Source organism: Capricornis sumatraensis, chromosome 7 (genome assembly GCF_032405125.1).
Source record: "Capricornis sumatraensis isolate serow.1 chromosome 7, serow.2, whole genome shotgun sequence".
Taxonomy (NCBI): Eukaryota; Metazoa; Chordata; class Mammalia; order Artiodactyla; family Bovidae; genus Capricornis; species Capricornis sumatraensis.
Genome location: NC_091075.1, coordinates 63,684,439 through 63,702,402, shown reverse-complemented (window position 1 = coordinate 63,702,402; position 17,964 = coordinate 63,684,439). Strand labels below are relative to the sequence as shown.

Here is a 17,964-nt window from a genome sequence, read left to right as displayed (position 1 = left end):
TTCAGACGGCAAGGAATCTACCTGCAATCCAGGAGACCCAGGTTTGATCCCTGGGTTTTTTAGTTTCGAAGTGTGCAGGCAGTTTTATTTATTGGTCACTAAAAATCGATAATTAGATTGCAACCCACTTGGTAAAATAATCAAATACTATAATTAAATACTTGGAAACATAAACAGAATAATCTATGAATTTAGTTATTGTTCATTACTGCTGAATTTGGTCTGAAATAGTCTGTTTTGAAACAAAATGCACTTCCAAAATAGCTTATGAGATCATACAAAATATTTTCTGTTTATATAAATTTGTTATTCTTTTCTAATAAAATTATTTTCAATTCTCAGTCCCCTCTATAGTCCTAACTTTTCTAGTTAGATTTTTTTTCTCATCCCTCAACATTTATCGACATTAGAAAGAATACCAATTTATACAGTTTATTTACATATATTCTTGAAGTATCTGGGAGTTTAAAGCCACTGGCAGCAATAAATCTGCTTGCAAAAATATAATTGTGTAAAGTGAAATGAGTACTCAACTTGCCACTTTTTAAATCTAGATTATTTGACAATCAACAATGAAGTGGTCAAAATTACGTACTAATGGGAGACATAAAATATATCAAACTCAAATGAAAAACTAAATCTGCACGCTCTGTTTCAAATCCAGAGTTATGCAATTTGTGGTTGAGTAGCCCTAAATTTCACTTGGCTTTGCATTTAAAGCCTCTCTGAGAGATAACTAACACTGATCAAATTCTTTACACATTGCAAAGGAAGTCAGTCCTAAACTTTACTGGAAATCTCATTCTTAAGTTATTTTTCTTTTAGCAGTTTATGGAAATCTATTTTGAATATAATTCAACTATCTTGGAAATGAATTGACCTTTTAAATCAATTCCCAGATACCCAACTTTTGCCAGCTAAAACAAGTTCTGCAGATGTTAATGGCTCATGTCAATACTGTGAATGAATAGACAGAAAACACATCATTGAATGTCTCTAGTGAGGACAACTGCCAGTCTCGAATCTCCCCTTTCAGTTTTTTGTGCTGATCAGGCGTGGGAGCAGAGGGCTCATTGACTGTTTGTAAGCTGCTGTTTAATATGCAGAAATGCTCCTTCAGGGAAATGTCTGTGAAGCTGTAACTGCCACGCCTCTACTGGGACGCGAAAGTTAGAAAATAATACAGGACAGGACAGGCAGGTCTGAAGTTTCTTTGCTAATAAAGAAATAATATGGAACACTATAGGTTTTATAGACTATCTGTAAAAACTGCTTTTCCCATTGCTGTACTGCCAGGAATGTCACCATCTAGCTACTCCATTGCCATATAGCCAAACAAACAAAAACAGATTTGGCAGGTGGCGGTATAAAGCACTTGCTTGTGGTGGCCACTCAACTGCAACTCTAGGTGTTCATTGGAATGACTGGCATTCGCTATAGAGATTTTAGTTTCTCTGAAACGCCTGACTCCTTGCTAGCAAAGTAGGACTTTTTCTTTCAAACAGTTGGTCACATCCAGGTTTTCCGGTAAGATCCCAAGGCAGTGTAGCGTTTCTGATTTCCAGAAGCTTTGATTGAAGTCAATGAGGTGATACTTTCCCACCAAGTTGTGCTGAGATATGGATTCCTGTGAATTTAAATAATTTAGATACCTCCCCAGAGGGACTCATGTTTTCTTTCTGCATCCACGGTTTTGTTGAGTCAAGGGAGGGACTTTTATGTGTTAATAGTAATTTAGGTGTTGTTTTATTTAGTATGGGATGCATTTCTAATGTATCTTTAAACTGCAAATCTCAGACTAACTTGGAATCAGCCTTCTGGTAGATGTCTTCACTGTTAAAAATCTCTCTTTCCTTTAAAATATGTAAACTTCAGTGCCAAAATATTTATATGAAGATGTGGGTACTATATTAGAAGAGTCAATTCCTATCTAGTCATTTCTCCTTTAAAAAAAATTAAAATATTAACTTTTTAAAGCACAGGAAGAGAATCTCTAGAAACATGTTCACATACCTTTCAGTAGGAAAAATAAGGCAAAAATGCTTTGATAGCTTTCAACTTAAAAATGTCTACATTTTTCTCATAAAGCAGTTAGTTAAGTAGTACATTTTAAAATAAACTTGGACTGCGAGTATGTTAGCTTATTTGCAAGTTATTTTGAATTGGAAACTGAATATAAATATCCATTGATTTAGATTCCTAAATTTCAAATTTAGATTCCTCAATTTCAAGCTCCTAGTGGTGTTTTAATCACCAGATTTACATACAAAGAAGCCAGGAGACCATTCACATTTATAAATGTTTATTCACACACAAATTTATTACCATAAATGTCTCCTATTATATAGTATTGATGTTTGCAAATGCATTTATAACTAACCTTTGAGCTAAATCATGTCTATTAAAGGAATTTGGTATGTATGCAGCTTCAGCTTTCTTCAGACCAACAAAGATTAGGCTGCATCTTCATAGACTATTAAGGCCACAACTGAAAGTTTGTGTTTAAAAATTCCTTATATTACCATCACTCCATAAGAAATCTGAATGAGCTTCACAGTCACCTACAGGGAAAACATTACCATCACCCAGAGTATCACAAATATGTATTTACAGAATCCACATCTCAAAAGGGCCAAATGTGAAAACACAATAGATAGCGTTGAAGTCTGTCCTGTCAATTTGTGTCTACTTAAGGCTTTCCAAAAAAAAAAAAAAAGTTTAAAGTCTGCAAGGAATAAAGGAAGTCTCCAAGGAATAAATTTAACTTCGCATGAAGATGCTAAGTACGTTTGCATGTAGCAATGAAAGATCTGGCTTCTAGTTGAGAGCACAAGTTCAGATCTTTTCTGTAAATATATGTGGCAAGCAAGTGAGAATTTGAGATTTGCCTCCCATTTCTATGCTTTTGTTCTTGTTGTCGTTAATGCATGTTACAACCCTGACACAATCTGGACTTATTTTTCATGTGCTATTGCTGCTTTGTTCTCTTTTCCATCTCATGAAGCCGACATTGGTTTTTATATGTGCTCAGTCATTCCTTTGCCTATAAGAAGGAAAAAGATCAATGTGTGTACAGAAACTGTTCATAGGGAGGCCAGCCTGGGTACATATTGATAAATGGTGAATTTGTAGCAATTCATGCTTCCATAATGAGGTTAAATGAAACGTGAAGTGTAGCAAAGTCCGTGCAACTCCAGTTCAAAAATTCACTTAACCAGCACGTCCAGACTGCTGTCCCCTAACGGGTTTTTGGTTGTTGTTGTGATAGTTTGGCTTTGTGTTTGTGTTTATGTCATGTTGGGCCAGACATTTTTCTCTTCCAGATCAATATGATTTTTAATTATGTTTTAGTCTTGCTTTTTTTAAAATAACATAGGGATTATTGATTTACTAACATTCACTTAAATTTTCCATTTGTCTTAAATATGCTGGAGAAAGTTTCACTTTATTGTCCCTTAATTTTGTAGGCAAAGTTCAGTTTTCTGCTTTTAAGAAACTGCAAAATATATAAGAACTTATCACTCTATTAAAGACTTTTTTAATCAAAGTATACATTTAAGTTACAAAATATTTTTAATATTATAAATTCAAAGTTTCATTGTGATGGCTATAATTATCAAGAACTAATTTTTTAAAAGGTTAAATACGTTGACACATTAATTCTACTTCTAAGAATTCATTCTAAAAGGAAAAACAAAAAAGAGCAAGAGGAAATTTTGGGAGATGATGGGATATGTCTGTTACCTTGATTAGGTGATGGTTTCATGCATATGTCCAAATTCACCAAGCTGTATACATTAAATGTGTGTCATTTTTATATGTCAATTTTACCTCAGTTAAGCTATGTTTTACTCAAAGTAATTCATCCTAAGAAATTGAGATATTTAGGATCTCTGAAAGAATATTCAGTTCTGAATTATGTATAGTAGAAAAAAACAAAAGCAAGCTAAATATCCAAAATAGTAGGGGATATATATATCCATTTCCATTAACATCATTTTAAAGGGTAGGTAACAACTTAAGAAAGTAGGTATTATGTAATGTTAAGAAGAAAAGGAACAGGACATGATGCTGCATATAGGTTTCCAGTAAGATAAATCATTGATTGTATATAAATGAGCTACATGAATATAACCAAAGCAGAAGACAATAAATGGTGATGGTATTAGTACAGGAAATTATTTTATTTTCTAAATAAACAAAATTTTTAATTATGATTAAAAAATCTTTAAATAACTATCAGAAGATAGATATTTTAAAGGGGAATTCAAGGTCTAAAATTGTAATGGCATAAAATATATTGTCTAAAGTGTCTTTTAGGAAACAAGATTATACCTAATTTTTTTTAAATCTATGATTGCCTATTGGTATAGTTCTTTTTTGATTCAACAAGTGAAACCAATCCTGACCTAAATAGCAAAGACCTTATGAAAGAATCCCATCAAATTAAAAAGTAAAGCAAAGAAACGCCATTTTCAAGAGAATCATGAAATTACTATGTCAGTGAAGCTCTTATGCACTAGTTGAATAACAGCAGATTTTAAACATTTAGTTTCTGGTTTCCGCATTCTAATTTGGGAGGTTTGGATTGTTTTCTTCCTAGATCTGGTTTGCCTTTGTGAATGGCTTTTCTGGACAGATCCTCTTTGAGAGATGGTGCATAGGTCTTTATAATGTGGTAAGTTTAGGACTTTTAATTACTCCTGTTCTATTGAATACTTTGAGATAGAAGTTCACCCTGTGTTTGGCTACCTGGTATAATGACTAGTTTGTGTACCTTAGATGTTTACAGCAATGCCTCCCTTAACTCTGGGAATATTTGAGAGATCATGCAGAAAGGAGAATATGTTGAAGTATCCTGAATTATACAAAACATCTCAGAATGCCCTGGACTTCAACACCAAGGTAGGAACCAGTGCCCGGGCGGGACTTGCTTTTTTGCTCCAGTTGCTTGGGGCATCGGTCTTCTAAAGCCAAGGAAACTCCAGGGTCCTGACCATGGCAGGCCAGATTTGCTTAAGGTTCTGATATGACCTGAGAAGGTGTTTGGTTTTGCTGTGAGTTTAAACTGTAACCACAATTCACTGGAGTTTGCCAGGCAGCAGTAAAGTGGGCCTGGCAAGCAGAGGGAGTGGCCCTCTGACTTTCTGTTTTTGCAGTTTTGTGGGGAAATGCTCCCTCTTCTCAGAAGTCAGTCATCCAGGACTAGCATGGACAGAATTTACACATACAAAGTGATGAGGGATGATATATCATTCTTTACTCATTTTCTGTTTTATGAAATAACTTTATCTTCATTGGAATATTAGATTATATTAAGCATTAAAAATACCATCTCTGGTAGATAACTCATTTACCAATAATAATCATTATTTACAATCACTACTAAGCCACAAAACTTAATATAAGATAAAATATCCAACATTTTATCTAAAATCATATTCCGGGTTTATAGCCTATATAGCAAGCCACAGACTTTTGTCATCTTTGTGATCCACAGTATTTCTTCATCCCAGCAACAAAAATACCTATTTCCTGCATGGTTCACTTTCCTGCAATTATGTATTCTAAAGTGTTTCCACTAGTGTTTGTTAGTAATTCAGGTTTCTATCCAGTGTAACTGAGGAGTTTTGTTTGTTTGTTTGTTTAAGTTTTTTAACAGTCAAGGTAGATGTAATTTTGAAACTATAATAAAAGTGTCAAATACACCTTCACAGAATTTTTTCTCATTTATTATGTTACATGTTGGTTATGTCATGCATGTTATGTTACCAATAATTATATGTAACCTTAATTTGGTGTTTTGAATTTAGGAAACTAATGTAGGATATTTTAAATTTTATTATTTCATAAAACTGTCAAATGACATTTGTTCTCAGTATACCAGGGGAATAGAGTGAGACAGGTGTGTCAACGCCTCTAACCTCATACAGTAAATGATGGTGTTAAGTTTATTGCCAGGATGTTATTCATCTTCTGAGATGAGGTCTTCATGAATGCACTGTGCGTACATGTCCCAGTGTGCAGATGCATACAACTTGAGGGATGATATAACTGAATTTGGTTAAATTAAAAATAAAAATAAAAAAACTACAAGGTTTTTTGTAGAGTGGAGAATAAGTGGGTTTTTATAGAACCCACTGGTTCTATAAAGTATTTTAGTGGTCTTTTAAAACTGTTGCTATTTATAATACGCAATGTCTGTGCTTTAATTTCTTAATGTTTTATTTTTTGCTTTTTTAAAAATTTACCTTTGATGTCCAATTTGTATTAAATTCTACTGCCTTGCTAAAAAGTTTTTCATTACCTAAGGTGAGTATTTTCAAGTGACAGAAAGCCACAATTGGGGCAGATACAAGGGACCATGAGCTCTTGTTTCCTTGAAAATGTAATCTGAGAGCTAGGAAGGTTCCAGACTTTCTGGCAGGCTATCAATAACCCTCACCAGCCCAGAGTTACATCAACCTCAGCCACACATCCCCATCTCCCATTGCTGAGGCTCCATGGTGTCTCTTGAGAGTTAGCTTCCCAGCCACTGCCTTGACCTTGCTCCTGTTGCTTATAAACCAATCGTCACAGGATTACCCAAAACCATTCCTAGAAAGTCACATCGTTTTGTACCCTTTGTATATGGCAACTTGGAAAGTTTTGTAGCCGGTAAGAAAGTGTAACTGGTCATATATAGTTTGAAAGTGAGAGCAGCCTTCCTTGTATTTTTTGCTGTTCTTGCATACAAAGTATCTCATAGTCTGCAAAGCCCTGGCATTTATAAAAGTTACCATATCAGTCCAAATAGAGTATACAACTTCTGTATTCACTTAAATATTTATAGATACACAAGCTGCCAGCAATTTTTATAGGGGTTATGGATTTTTCTAATGATTTCAGTGAATATTGTTTGAATAAATCCCATATAAACATTTTAAAATTCAGGAACAAACGGTTACAGAATGCACAGTTGTATGCACAGCAGTTGCTCCAGGTCCCCAGCGTAGAAGCATTGTTGCCCTGGATGATGACGATTGCGTTTGTTATGGTAAAAAGGGTCGGAGGTGCGGAGGTCGTGACAGGGGTTAAAGGATTAACATGTGACAATAAGTATCGGTCAGGAAAATGGAAAAGTAGAACTAATTTTTCTTGCACCCACCTGTGCTTTCTGTCAAATAAAAACTTGCAGTAATGACATAGTGAAGAGAAGAGACAAAGGTTAATGAGTAACATAAGTTCAAATGTGTAATGTATTGGAGCGTAAATTGGATCATACAATCCAGTGTGGCTGGGTGAACTAACAAAGGAGGTTGAGATCACAGTGGAAAATTTTGGGAGGCAGGCAACTTAATTTCTGTTGTTTGAACAGCTTAAAACTATTTTAATACATGCCAGTTTTATTTAGCATACATTTTGTTTTCAAGAAGCACTTCTGAATGACAAAACTGCAACCCTTCAAAGGGCTGTAAGAGTTCTAAACAGTTTTTCTATAACTTAATCTTTTACATCCATGTTACAAAGGAAAGACCAGTGATACTTGCTTTCTTGTTAATAAAATACAATAGATGAGAAAGCAATAACTATTAAATGATATTATAATTGTATGAAGTTTGATGTTGACAGGTGTTTTCAAATTGTGAAAGTCTTTCATAACGTCAGTCCTGGTAAAAGGGCTTTGCTTTGAGGAACTGTGCAATTTAAATGTTACACTTGTTATTTTTAGTGTTGTGCGTGTGGGTGTATATGGAAAAAGAGAATGCACTATATCCTTACCATTTAAAAGTTTACACTTTTATTGCACATGGAAAAGAAAAAGTAGGGATCTCACCAAATTACAATCTTTTCAAAAGTCTGTTCGTCTGGAATTATGAAAATAGTCCCACTTAAAGAATTTCATGATCTAACAGTAATTTTAAATTTTATTTTCTTTTTCAGGCAGAAATTTAAACTTTTAATCCTTGGTTTTTAGAAAGTAGAAAAAATTTCAGTGAAGCTGAAAAAACATTTAGAGAAACATAAAAATAAATAAATGACCCATGAAGGTCTAAGAGGCAGAAAGTATCTGTCAGTTCTATTAATTCACAGTGGTGGCCTGACAGAAACACGTTTTGTGAATCTAGCTCACAGATAAAAAGAAAGGTCAGAGTTCACAGAGCTAGTTTATCGCAAATGGTTCTCATGGATTTTTGTTTTCCCTCAGGTTTTCTGGGTTCATTGTTTAAATGGCCTCTTCCACTCAGTTATTCTGTTTTGGTTTCCACTAAAAGCCCTTCAATATGGTAAGTAGGAAGGATATGAATGCTAAGAGGTGACTTTTTACTTTTTTAGAAAAATAATTCATTGTCAATGTATGTTAAAAATTATAGCGGTGTTTCATTTTATGATATTTTTTCCTTAACCTAAATACATGCATCTAAAAGTTGTACAACTTTAAAGATTTTTACTATTCCTTTGGGAGCAACGTGATTTAATATATGCAAAGCCTTTCTTCTCTACTTCTCATGTTTTTCAAACTTGCAGAGAGTGAAATTTTAGGATTTTTTTTCCCCTCTGTTGATGTATAGTTAGAAGACAATAGTGCTGATATTTTATGTGGTCTACTTATTATACCTGTGAGACTTGTATCAGCTCTTTATACTGAACCTAATCAGACATGCTAGTATTTTAAAGTACTTGAGCTGCAGCTTTGAATGAGATTTTCAGTATGTTTTTATGTTCGTCTTTGAGTGTAAGCTTTTATCTCTGCTTGTTTTGAGGGGGTGATGTTATTGTGTCAGTTTTGAGAGATGGGATCATGGTGAATTTCCTATACACATAAAAATGATTAAGTAGTCACTTTAGAGAAGAGGTCCCTGGGATGCTTAAGCTGGCGTTGCTATGTCCGGAGCAGACCTTGCCCTGGGATCCAGAGGAAGACGGCTGAACATTCAGCTCACAGACATGTACCTCAAACGAGACACACAGGCCACCCTAGGTCTGCGTGCCCTTCAGAGGTACTAGCTGTCCTCACGGCTGAGTTAACACTGGCCCATAAGATGCAGGGCCAGCTCTTCTGTCCCACCAACAGTCTCCTCTCCAAGCTGCCAGAGGCATCCTCTTAAAACGTAAATCAGACCAGGTGCCTCCCTCCTCAGAACCCCACAGACTCGATCACATTTAGAACCAAATCCACAGCCCCAGCCTTGGCCAACCCCACCTGACTCTCCTTCCGCCCCACCTCTGCCACCCCGGCCAGCACCCACTCTCAATGTGCTCCAGCCCACAGGCCATCCATCCGCTCTTCCTCGTCTTCACCAGGTGTCCCAGCTGCTCCCTCCACCCACCCTCAGGTCTGTGCTTGGAGAAACACTCCCGGATCGCCCTGCCTCAGAGACCCTCCAACCCCACGCCCTCTGCCCCTGACCTTCTCTCCCTGTCCTCTTGTATCTTCTTGGTGCTTGCCTAGTGGGTGTGATATATTTGCTTTTTTTTTTTTTTTTAATTACCATCCTCCTCTGTTAGAACCAAAGCTCCAGAAGGGCAGGGCACTGTCTGTTCAGTTCACTGTTGTTTCCCGTAGTGCCTAGAACAGCTGCTGGCTCACTGTGAGCACCCAGTCCATCACAGACGCCTTCATGAGAACCTGTGGCCTGAGTCGGGGAATGTGTATCACAGACAAGGCAGTAGCTTTGTGTCCTGCTCGGAGATTTTCATCTCCTTCCTACATTCACAGCTCTGCCAGTACAAAGTGAATAGATTCTCATTACTAGACCCTGGAAATAGCTGTAGTAAAATCTAATTAAATATAAAATATTGACCCAGTGGGCCAGGAGAATCATAATAGCATTTTTTAGATAAAATTTACATACCACAAAATTCACTCTTTTAAATTATATGATTCAGTGTTTCTAGTATAGTCACAGAACTGTGCCAGTGCCCCCACTCTCTGATGCCAGAACAGTTTCATCACCTCTTATGCATGAGCAGTCACTCCTCATTTTTCTATCCCTCTCCCCCAGCCCCTGGCAACCACTGATTTTTGTCTCTGTGGATTTGCCTATTCTGGGCATTTCATAAAAATGGAGTCGTGATACAAGAATTTAAGTGATCCTTATTGTGGCGTAAATCAGGACTTCATTCCTTTTTATGGGTGAATACTATTTCATTGTATGGATAGACCACATTTTGTTTATTCATTCATTCATTGATGAACATTTGGATTCCTCCCACTTTGCGGAGCCATGGGGTGTTGAAATCCAGGGTACAATATAGGACTTCAGTAAGTTTTCTAGGTAGTTTATTTTCCTAATGCAAAATCAGTGTAGGCATGAAAAACTAGCAATGTCCATCATTGAAGCTATTTAGGTACTCTAAATTAGAAAAAAAAATTTAAAGTAGCACGAAGCAGACAGCATCCAAAACACCTTACCATTTCAAAACACGTTAGCAATGAGAGGTTTGAAAGGAATTCCCAACTAATTCCAGCCCCAGAAAAACAGATCCCAGGATTCTCTCTGCATTTGTCTGGGGAACTGCCAAGCCCTCCAGCCTCAGAAGAATAAATTCACAAGGGGTGCTGCCTGGGGAACCCAAACCTAGCCAAGTCCAGAGATGTGCTTCCTCTTTTCAAGAGATAAATGACATATAGCATAAATTGTGTTTTAACATTCTACTTTTTTTGCCCTTTTTTTTGTTTTTAAATAAGAAGTTTTTGTTTTCTTTAGCTTTTGAAAGGATGAGATACAGAAGAGATAGAAATAGTTGTATAATATATGGCTAAACATTCATTCACTTGCTTCAGTGTTTCTCAAAGTATGGTCTATAGACACCTGAGAATACTCAAGACCTTTTGAGGTCTATGAATGAGGTCAAAATTTCATAGTTTCAAATTTTTTATATTATGAAGACATTATTTGTCTTTTTCATTGCTGCTCCAAAAGCAGCAGTGGGCAAAATTACTGGTACCTTGACACAAACAGTGGTACAATTGTACTAGAAATCATTATATTCTTCACTACCACACGCCCACATTAAAAAAAAAAAAAAAAAGTTTCCCTTAAGAATACCCTTGAAGAAGCTGTAAACCTAATACTTTTATTAAATCCTGAAACTTGATACACATCTTACTAATATTCTGCATGACAAAATAGGAAGTATGCATAAAGTGCTTCAGCCGCACATCAACAAGCAGCAGCTTTAGCCACTAGAGTGTCTGGGGGATTGTTTGAGTTATCAGCTGAACCAACTACATCCATGAGGTTACAGAATCATGCATAAGTAAAAGATCCATTCAGAATGAATTTTTCCAATGAATTTTTTTTAAGGTTGTGTGTCAAGTCGCTTTAGTCATGTCTGACTCTTTGTGACGCTATGGACTGTAGGCCACCAAGCTTCTCTGTCCATGGGATTCTTCAGGCAAGAGTATGGGAGTGGGGATGTTAGGAGTATTTTTTCTTGTAACATGGGTTTAGAGCACTCTGTAAGTTTCGTGTGTACAGCGGTATATCTTTACTAGTTGTGCATGTGCTGCAGCGTGTTCACCAGCAGAACGGTTTCGGATTCCACTGCAACTAACCTTTAGGAAACTATCTCCACATCTTTAAGAAATGACTTGAGTTTTTAAGTAGTATCAGGGAATAGCCACAGTTACTAGAAAAGGTTATCAAATACTTCTCTCCTTTATAACTCCATGTCTCTGTGAAGTGGGATTTCCCTCATATGTGAGGACTTCCCTGGTGGCTCAGACGGTAAAGCATCTGCCTACAATGCCAGAGACCCGGGTTCAATCCCTGGGTTGGGAAGATCCCCTGGAAAAGGAAATGGCAACTCATTCCAGTGGCTCCATTGTGTAACCCCTGGTTCTCCTCCTTTTGTTCGACACTCCTAAATTGATTAATCTTTGAATGGATTCTGAATTTATTTCCTTTCCCAACAAACCTCTCTTCTTTTCATGTAGGCACTGTATTTGAAAATGGGAAGACTTCTGATTACCTGCTGTTGGGAAACTTTGTTTACACAGTGAGTGCGGCACATTTGCCTCGTTTGCATATGAAATTGAATTACTTCATACGAGCTCATTTTATTTTCAAATTCAAATGTGTGCATTTCTGTATTTAAGGGTTGTTCGCATATCCCTTTTAAAATGAGATGTTTTGACTGCTAAGAGATTATCTTATATTAGGTTATAAAAATGTCATTTAGGTTCACTGACTATATAGGCCTTTGGTTGTTCTTATTTTCAGTATTCCTTCTTCACTCTTATTGCCTCACTTTCCCTTTTTGTCTCCCTTGTCCCTTTTTCCTCAGGTTTGTTTTATTGCCCTTGTTCATATTTCCTTGCTTTCCTAAATTCATGGCAAATTCTACCATACTAGACTTGGGTGTTTAATAGCTAATTATTCTAGAGTCTCATTAAAAATAAAATGCCAAAAAAATTAAAAATAAAAAATCTCCATTTTTTTGAGATATTTAAGCCACACAAGACATGGACTCCACTGTATAAAATCACTGTATAAACGCTTGTGAGGGATGCACAGATGAGTGTGAGTCCCACCCTGCCATTCAAGAGCTAAAAAATGTTTTACAACCATTTTTTCATCTAAAGTCAAAAGCTCCACTGGGATACTAATGCTGAAGGTCATATAGTTAGTCTCCAAAAGATGTGCCCTCCAACCTTCAACTCTGAATTCTCAAGCCAGTGTCCTCTCCTCTCCTATGTCCCCGTCCACGGCTTCACAAGTGGGGACCGTGTGCTGTCCTAAATATTAAGCGGGCATTGATACAGCTGATTCCGTTGGTGGAAAAACTATAATGTGATGCTTAAATAACTGATTAATAGGAAGTTAAGACTACTGAGTAACAGAGAGATAAAGGTTTTGGCAAATCCAGGCTCTCCTTTCCATTGACATCAATCCACTCAAGTAGTAAAAGAAAGAAAAAAAAAACAGGAAAAACATATTTGGGAGCCTAGTGGTTTGTTCTCGTACAACATGAGTGCAAAACAAATAATACTTGATGGACTAAGTTTAGATATAAATCAGTAGATGTCATTGGATGTCTCAGAGACATTTTAAAGTATCCAAGTCTTAATAGGGAGTATTTCCTTCATTTTGTGTCAAAATCTCTCTCTTATTTTGGAATTTTTTTATGTAGTCTAAATTAAATATTTAAATTTTAGTAAATGTTTTATTTCTACAGCTCTTTATCCTGAATTGCTATTAGATATCCTGCTGAGAAAGCCCAAGTGCTTCACTTTATCCTGACTTTATGACCCAGTGGGCAGCATCTATACTGCGTATAAACCCTACAGTAAGCAAAAATAGAACTGTGCACTTAAGCACTCACTAATCACCAGTGCTAGGCAAGCACCGCACTTCCATCCTGGCAAACTAGTGGAAGTGCCCTGATTTCCTTTGACTACTAGCAGTATTCAGTATGTTATTTTTATCCCAAATAGATAATCATAGATAATTCTGCAGTGCTAAGCACCATTCTTGGTATTTTACCTATAAAGTGATAAGTTTTATCAGATCCCAGTTTATAGATGAAGGAGACGAGCCCCAGAGAGTTCAAGTAACCTGCCTTGTTCCTTATCAGAACAGCCAATAAGTGATGGAGTCCTGAGCACACATAGTCTGACTCCAGGGCAGTGTAGTCTGACTCCATTTAAACGTGATGCTCTCCTGTGGAGGACACAGGGCAGGTCATTAAATCTGGGTGCCCTGCTTTAGGATTAATGGCATGGCCACTGATGACAGTGGCTGTATACAGCGTGGAGATGTAAACACGCTCCTACATGCCACTCTGCAGAGCTTCTAATAAGTCAAGTTACAGCATAAGTGTTCAGATGTCTAAATATCCAGTGTTATGACTTTTATAATTCAGCTTTAAAAGTTAGAAAATGAAGTCTTTTACTACAGATGATGTAAAATAAACTTAAAGCAATCTCAGGAACCCAAGATTACTGTACCCCTGAGAGGATTGTCGATCACTACTCATGAATTTTACGAGAAGCACGCAGGCCCATGCTCAGAAGGCTTGTGGCTAGACTGTCGGACAACGACGATGAGGAGAAGGCAGGGAAAAGAGGCAGGAATGTAAGGCTGTGCGTGGCAGTTCCGGCCGGCCACGGTCATAATGTTCAGCCATCAGCTAACTCATTTCTTTGCTGGTTGGACGTACAAATCCAGCTATGAATAATCTACCAGCCCATTTTATGAACCTATCATATTTGTGAAGTAAAATAACGTCTCCCTTCTGTTCTAGTTTGTGGTGATAACTGTGTGCTTGAAAGCTGGATTGGAGACATCATATTGGACCTGGGTAAGAGGATCTTCCGTCACAACCAGGGAATATCACATTTATTTACACATTATCATTAATAGTCATTGTTTTTTCGTTATAACTTGATGTGTCCCTTTACTCCAGTTCCACAGGTGGTTCTATGGGGGTTCGGGACTGGAGGGAGGAAAACGGGGGACTCTAGTTTGGAAACACTGAGTAAAAAATAAGCATATGTTCACAAGACTTCTCAGAGCCCTTAATATATGGTTGTACATTGTAAATACGCCTGAAAGTGGGAGGCCTTCAAACCTATTGACTAGGAATCTTTTCATGGTAGAGTATGTCACAAGACATGCTCATTGGAAAAGCCATTGGAAAATGATTCTGAAGACCACTAATATTAGTGGAAGATTTGTCCTCAGACACTTGCAGATTTCCAGCCTGAATAAAAGAAATTCCATTTTAGATACATTAGTGTTGAAGTACACTCATGTCCAGGTAAAGAGACACAGTCAACAAAAAGAAAGTTAGATGTTCGAGGGAAAGGTGGGCACAAGAAATTTGGATTTGACAGTCCTTAGCACAGAGATTAGTATTTGCACAAGTGTCAGCATCTTTCAGGCAGAGCATACAGACAAAAACTAGGGAGGCTTAAAGATGGTAGCAGATAAAACTGAGAAGAGTGAAAGGTGAGACCCACCAAAGGGGGTGGGAAAGGAACATACCACAGGTATTATATCATCATAGAAGAGATGTATTTCATGCAAGATCCAGTTAAAACATGCAAATATTTAGTTAATAAGTGCCATAGATAACATTTATGGATACAGTAAAAATAATAATAATAAGGAAATTTGTGAAAGCTTCATCAGTGTGTGAGTCCTCTGTCCACCTGCAAGTCTCTGACACAGATTCCCTCCCTCCACAGTTCAGCCACATAGCCATCTGGGGCAGCATCGCACTCTGGGTGGTGTTTTTTGGAATCTACTCATCTTTGTGGCCTGCTGTTCCGATGGCCCCCGATATGTCAGGAGAGGTAATGTATCCTAATAACAGATAATCTGGCAAACCATAAAAATTGTCATTCATTAACAAGCCTTAATTGCTTGGCTTGGGTTTATATTAAAACAGCATTGACCAATTTAAAAAGCTATTTTTAAACTCCACAGTTGTGAGTGATAAAAATTGAGAGAATATTTTAAACTTGGACATTTTACTTAAATCTGACTTACCCTTTCATAAGCATTGCTGGGATAATAAAATATGGTTGTCAGGAGCTCGAATCCTGTTAAGACTATCCCTACAGAAGATGCCATTTTAAAATTAGACCATCAATCCACACATACTTTTTGAATAAGAGGTTTGGGGAAATGGTGAGTTTGTGTCTTGGGACAGTCTGTCTTTTCTTCTGCTATCTTTCGTTCTAAAGAAAAAGGCTACTGTCCTGTATTAAATGCACTTTTAGAGTTGCCTTAATGACATCAGTTTGGTTTTCATTTTGAAAGAGTTAGGCTATCTGACATTTTAGCCTTATCATGGTCCACTTTCAATTCCATCTGTCACTTTCTCATTATACTGGTAGGAACTGAGTTATTAGGTGTTCGTGGGGGAGTGTCATAAGATCGCCTTTCGTACAGAAGGGATTCCAGCAGTAGGAGAGTGTATTATTTCAACTGCAGGAAATTTGACATAAAATGTATAAAAGAAAATGTGGAAAACATTTCAGGATTTCCTGTGACCTCACAGTAACTTGCAAATCGCGGTAACGTGAGCTCCGTTACAGCACATTGTTTTCCCGCGGTCACAGGAAACCTTTCCAGGGGCTTCTATTATTTGTTTCCCTAAGTACTGCCTGAGTACCTTTCACTTTTGACAGTCTGGTTTATAGATCCTTTTCATGAAATTTTATCTGACAGCATCCTGCTTTTTATAAATTAGCAGAATGCAGACACATTAAAAAAAATTTGTGGGTAAATTTATTAGAGAGAGGCTTTATATACTATTACAGCAAAACCAGACGTATTGAGGAGTATGTACTTCCTTCCACCAAAGGGAAGGCTCCTTCTGAAATGTGGACTGTGAACTCAAGCATGTATTTTAAGGAGAACAGAAAGAAAACTGTGAATATGTCTCCTTCCCTTGATTTGCATCCTTTTTTCTTGAAGGAATAAAATCAAAGCTTGCATATATCCACTTATGCCACCTGGAAATTCCAATCCTACTCTTTTTATTTGATGTGCACTGTCTGATTGGACCGGCTTTTCCCCAAGGTCGATTCTAACTTAATACCTTTTTCATTAGACCTCATTTTACCTCATGTCTGAATGTTTTATTTTCAGAATGAATGACACAAAAGATTTTGAAATTGAGATAGTTTGAGCAGCTGTAGCCAGTCGCTTTGAAGACAAGAACAGAGTTTTTGACCACCTACTTCTAGGACAAGTGTGAAGTTTGACTGGCTTTTAGCCAACCAAATATAATTCTACCCTTGCCTATAGAATTCCTGGTATTACCCAAACACAAAACTTAATATCTTCTCTTGAGATTTGCGGTGATGCTGTGTTTAATTCAAAGTGAAATGAATGTCAGTACCCCATCACATTTCTGTTCACTTCATATACAGTGGGAAGTGCTAACAGGGCTTCTTTTTCTTGTTTTATTGCTACTAATACTTTGAATATAATGTTTAAATAGCTAATGCCCTATGGAAAATAGAAAGAATGGATTAATTCAGCTGTTGGCTTGGCTAAATTGTCCAAGATGTAAATTTGTTTAATGTATTTAAAGGAAAGAGTAATACTTTAAAATTATGTAGTACTTGGTGCTTGCAGAGTGTCCTGGTGTGCATATGTGTGTTAATGAGCTTCACGGCCACTCCAGAAAAGGAAGATGACAAGAGCACCACTCACATTCTCTGGGAGAGAGAGTCTATGGCACAAGGGTTTTAGGACCCAAAATGTTATAGCAATACTCTGCATTTGAATCTTTTTATTGTATAGAGTCACTAATTCTATTACAATCCAGTTAATTTCAAAAAGAAATAACTACCCTTAGATTTGCATTTTTAATCTTAAAATTCTATATTTCAACCAAGAATGTAGCCAAATGCATATATGTGAAAAATTCATTTATGTACCAGGAATTATACTTGTATGTATGTATATATATACACACACACACACATATACATACACACACACATATATCATTGGCCAACTATCTTGAGTAAAACTTACTTGTTCATCCTTTAACTTTCACAGCAATATACTATTACAGTATATATTACAAATATTTTACTTGTATATTGCAAGTAGCAATATAGTGTTGTAAATAACACGGGGATAAGTACAAATATTAGCGTTCCCTGACTTGACATGTTTTACGTAATCCATATAATGAAACACAACCCCAGGCATTTTCCAGAAAATAATAATGCTGTTCCAAAGGATTCCTGGTGTGCTATGAAGGTAACTTTCTGTCACCACCAGCAACAGGGTCGTGAGTGTCTAATCCAAGGACCCTACCCCTGGGACTCCATATCTCTCCTGTTTTGATTTGGTGGCAGCTCCTCCCTAAAGTAAATAATTAAATACATGTGTATGTTTGGGTTGTCTTAAAGGCATAAGAAGGCCATTCGGCATAGTAAAGCATTAATAGAGATGGTTAGGCAGACTAAAAACAGCAGCCCCAGTCCCCCCATCCTGGTTCAGGTGG

General features: G+C 36.9%; 1 protein-coding gene across 1 annotated transcript in view; it reads left to right on the top strand.

Annotated features, from left to right (window-relative positions):
• Window positions 1-17,964, top strand: part of ATP8A1 (ATPase phospholipid transporting 8A1) — a 227,566-nt gene that overhangs the window by 180,672 nt on the left and 28,930 nt on the right. Inside the window, exons 29-34 of the mRNA XM_068974944.1 lie at window positions 4,604-4,678; window positions 4,783-4,905; window positions 8,189-8,267; window positions 11,924-11,985; window positions 14,233-14,289; window positions 15,179-15,286. Coding sequence (XP_068831045.1) covers window positions 4,604-4,678; window positions 4,783-4,905; window positions 8,189-8,267; window positions 11,924-11,985; window positions 14,233-14,289; window positions 15,179-15,286 — 504 coding nt within the window. The remainder of the gene's footprint in view (window positions 1-4,603; window positions 4,679-4,782; window positions 4,906-8,188; window positions 8,268-11,923; window positions 11,986-14,232; window positions 14,290-15,178; window positions 15,287-17,964) is intronic.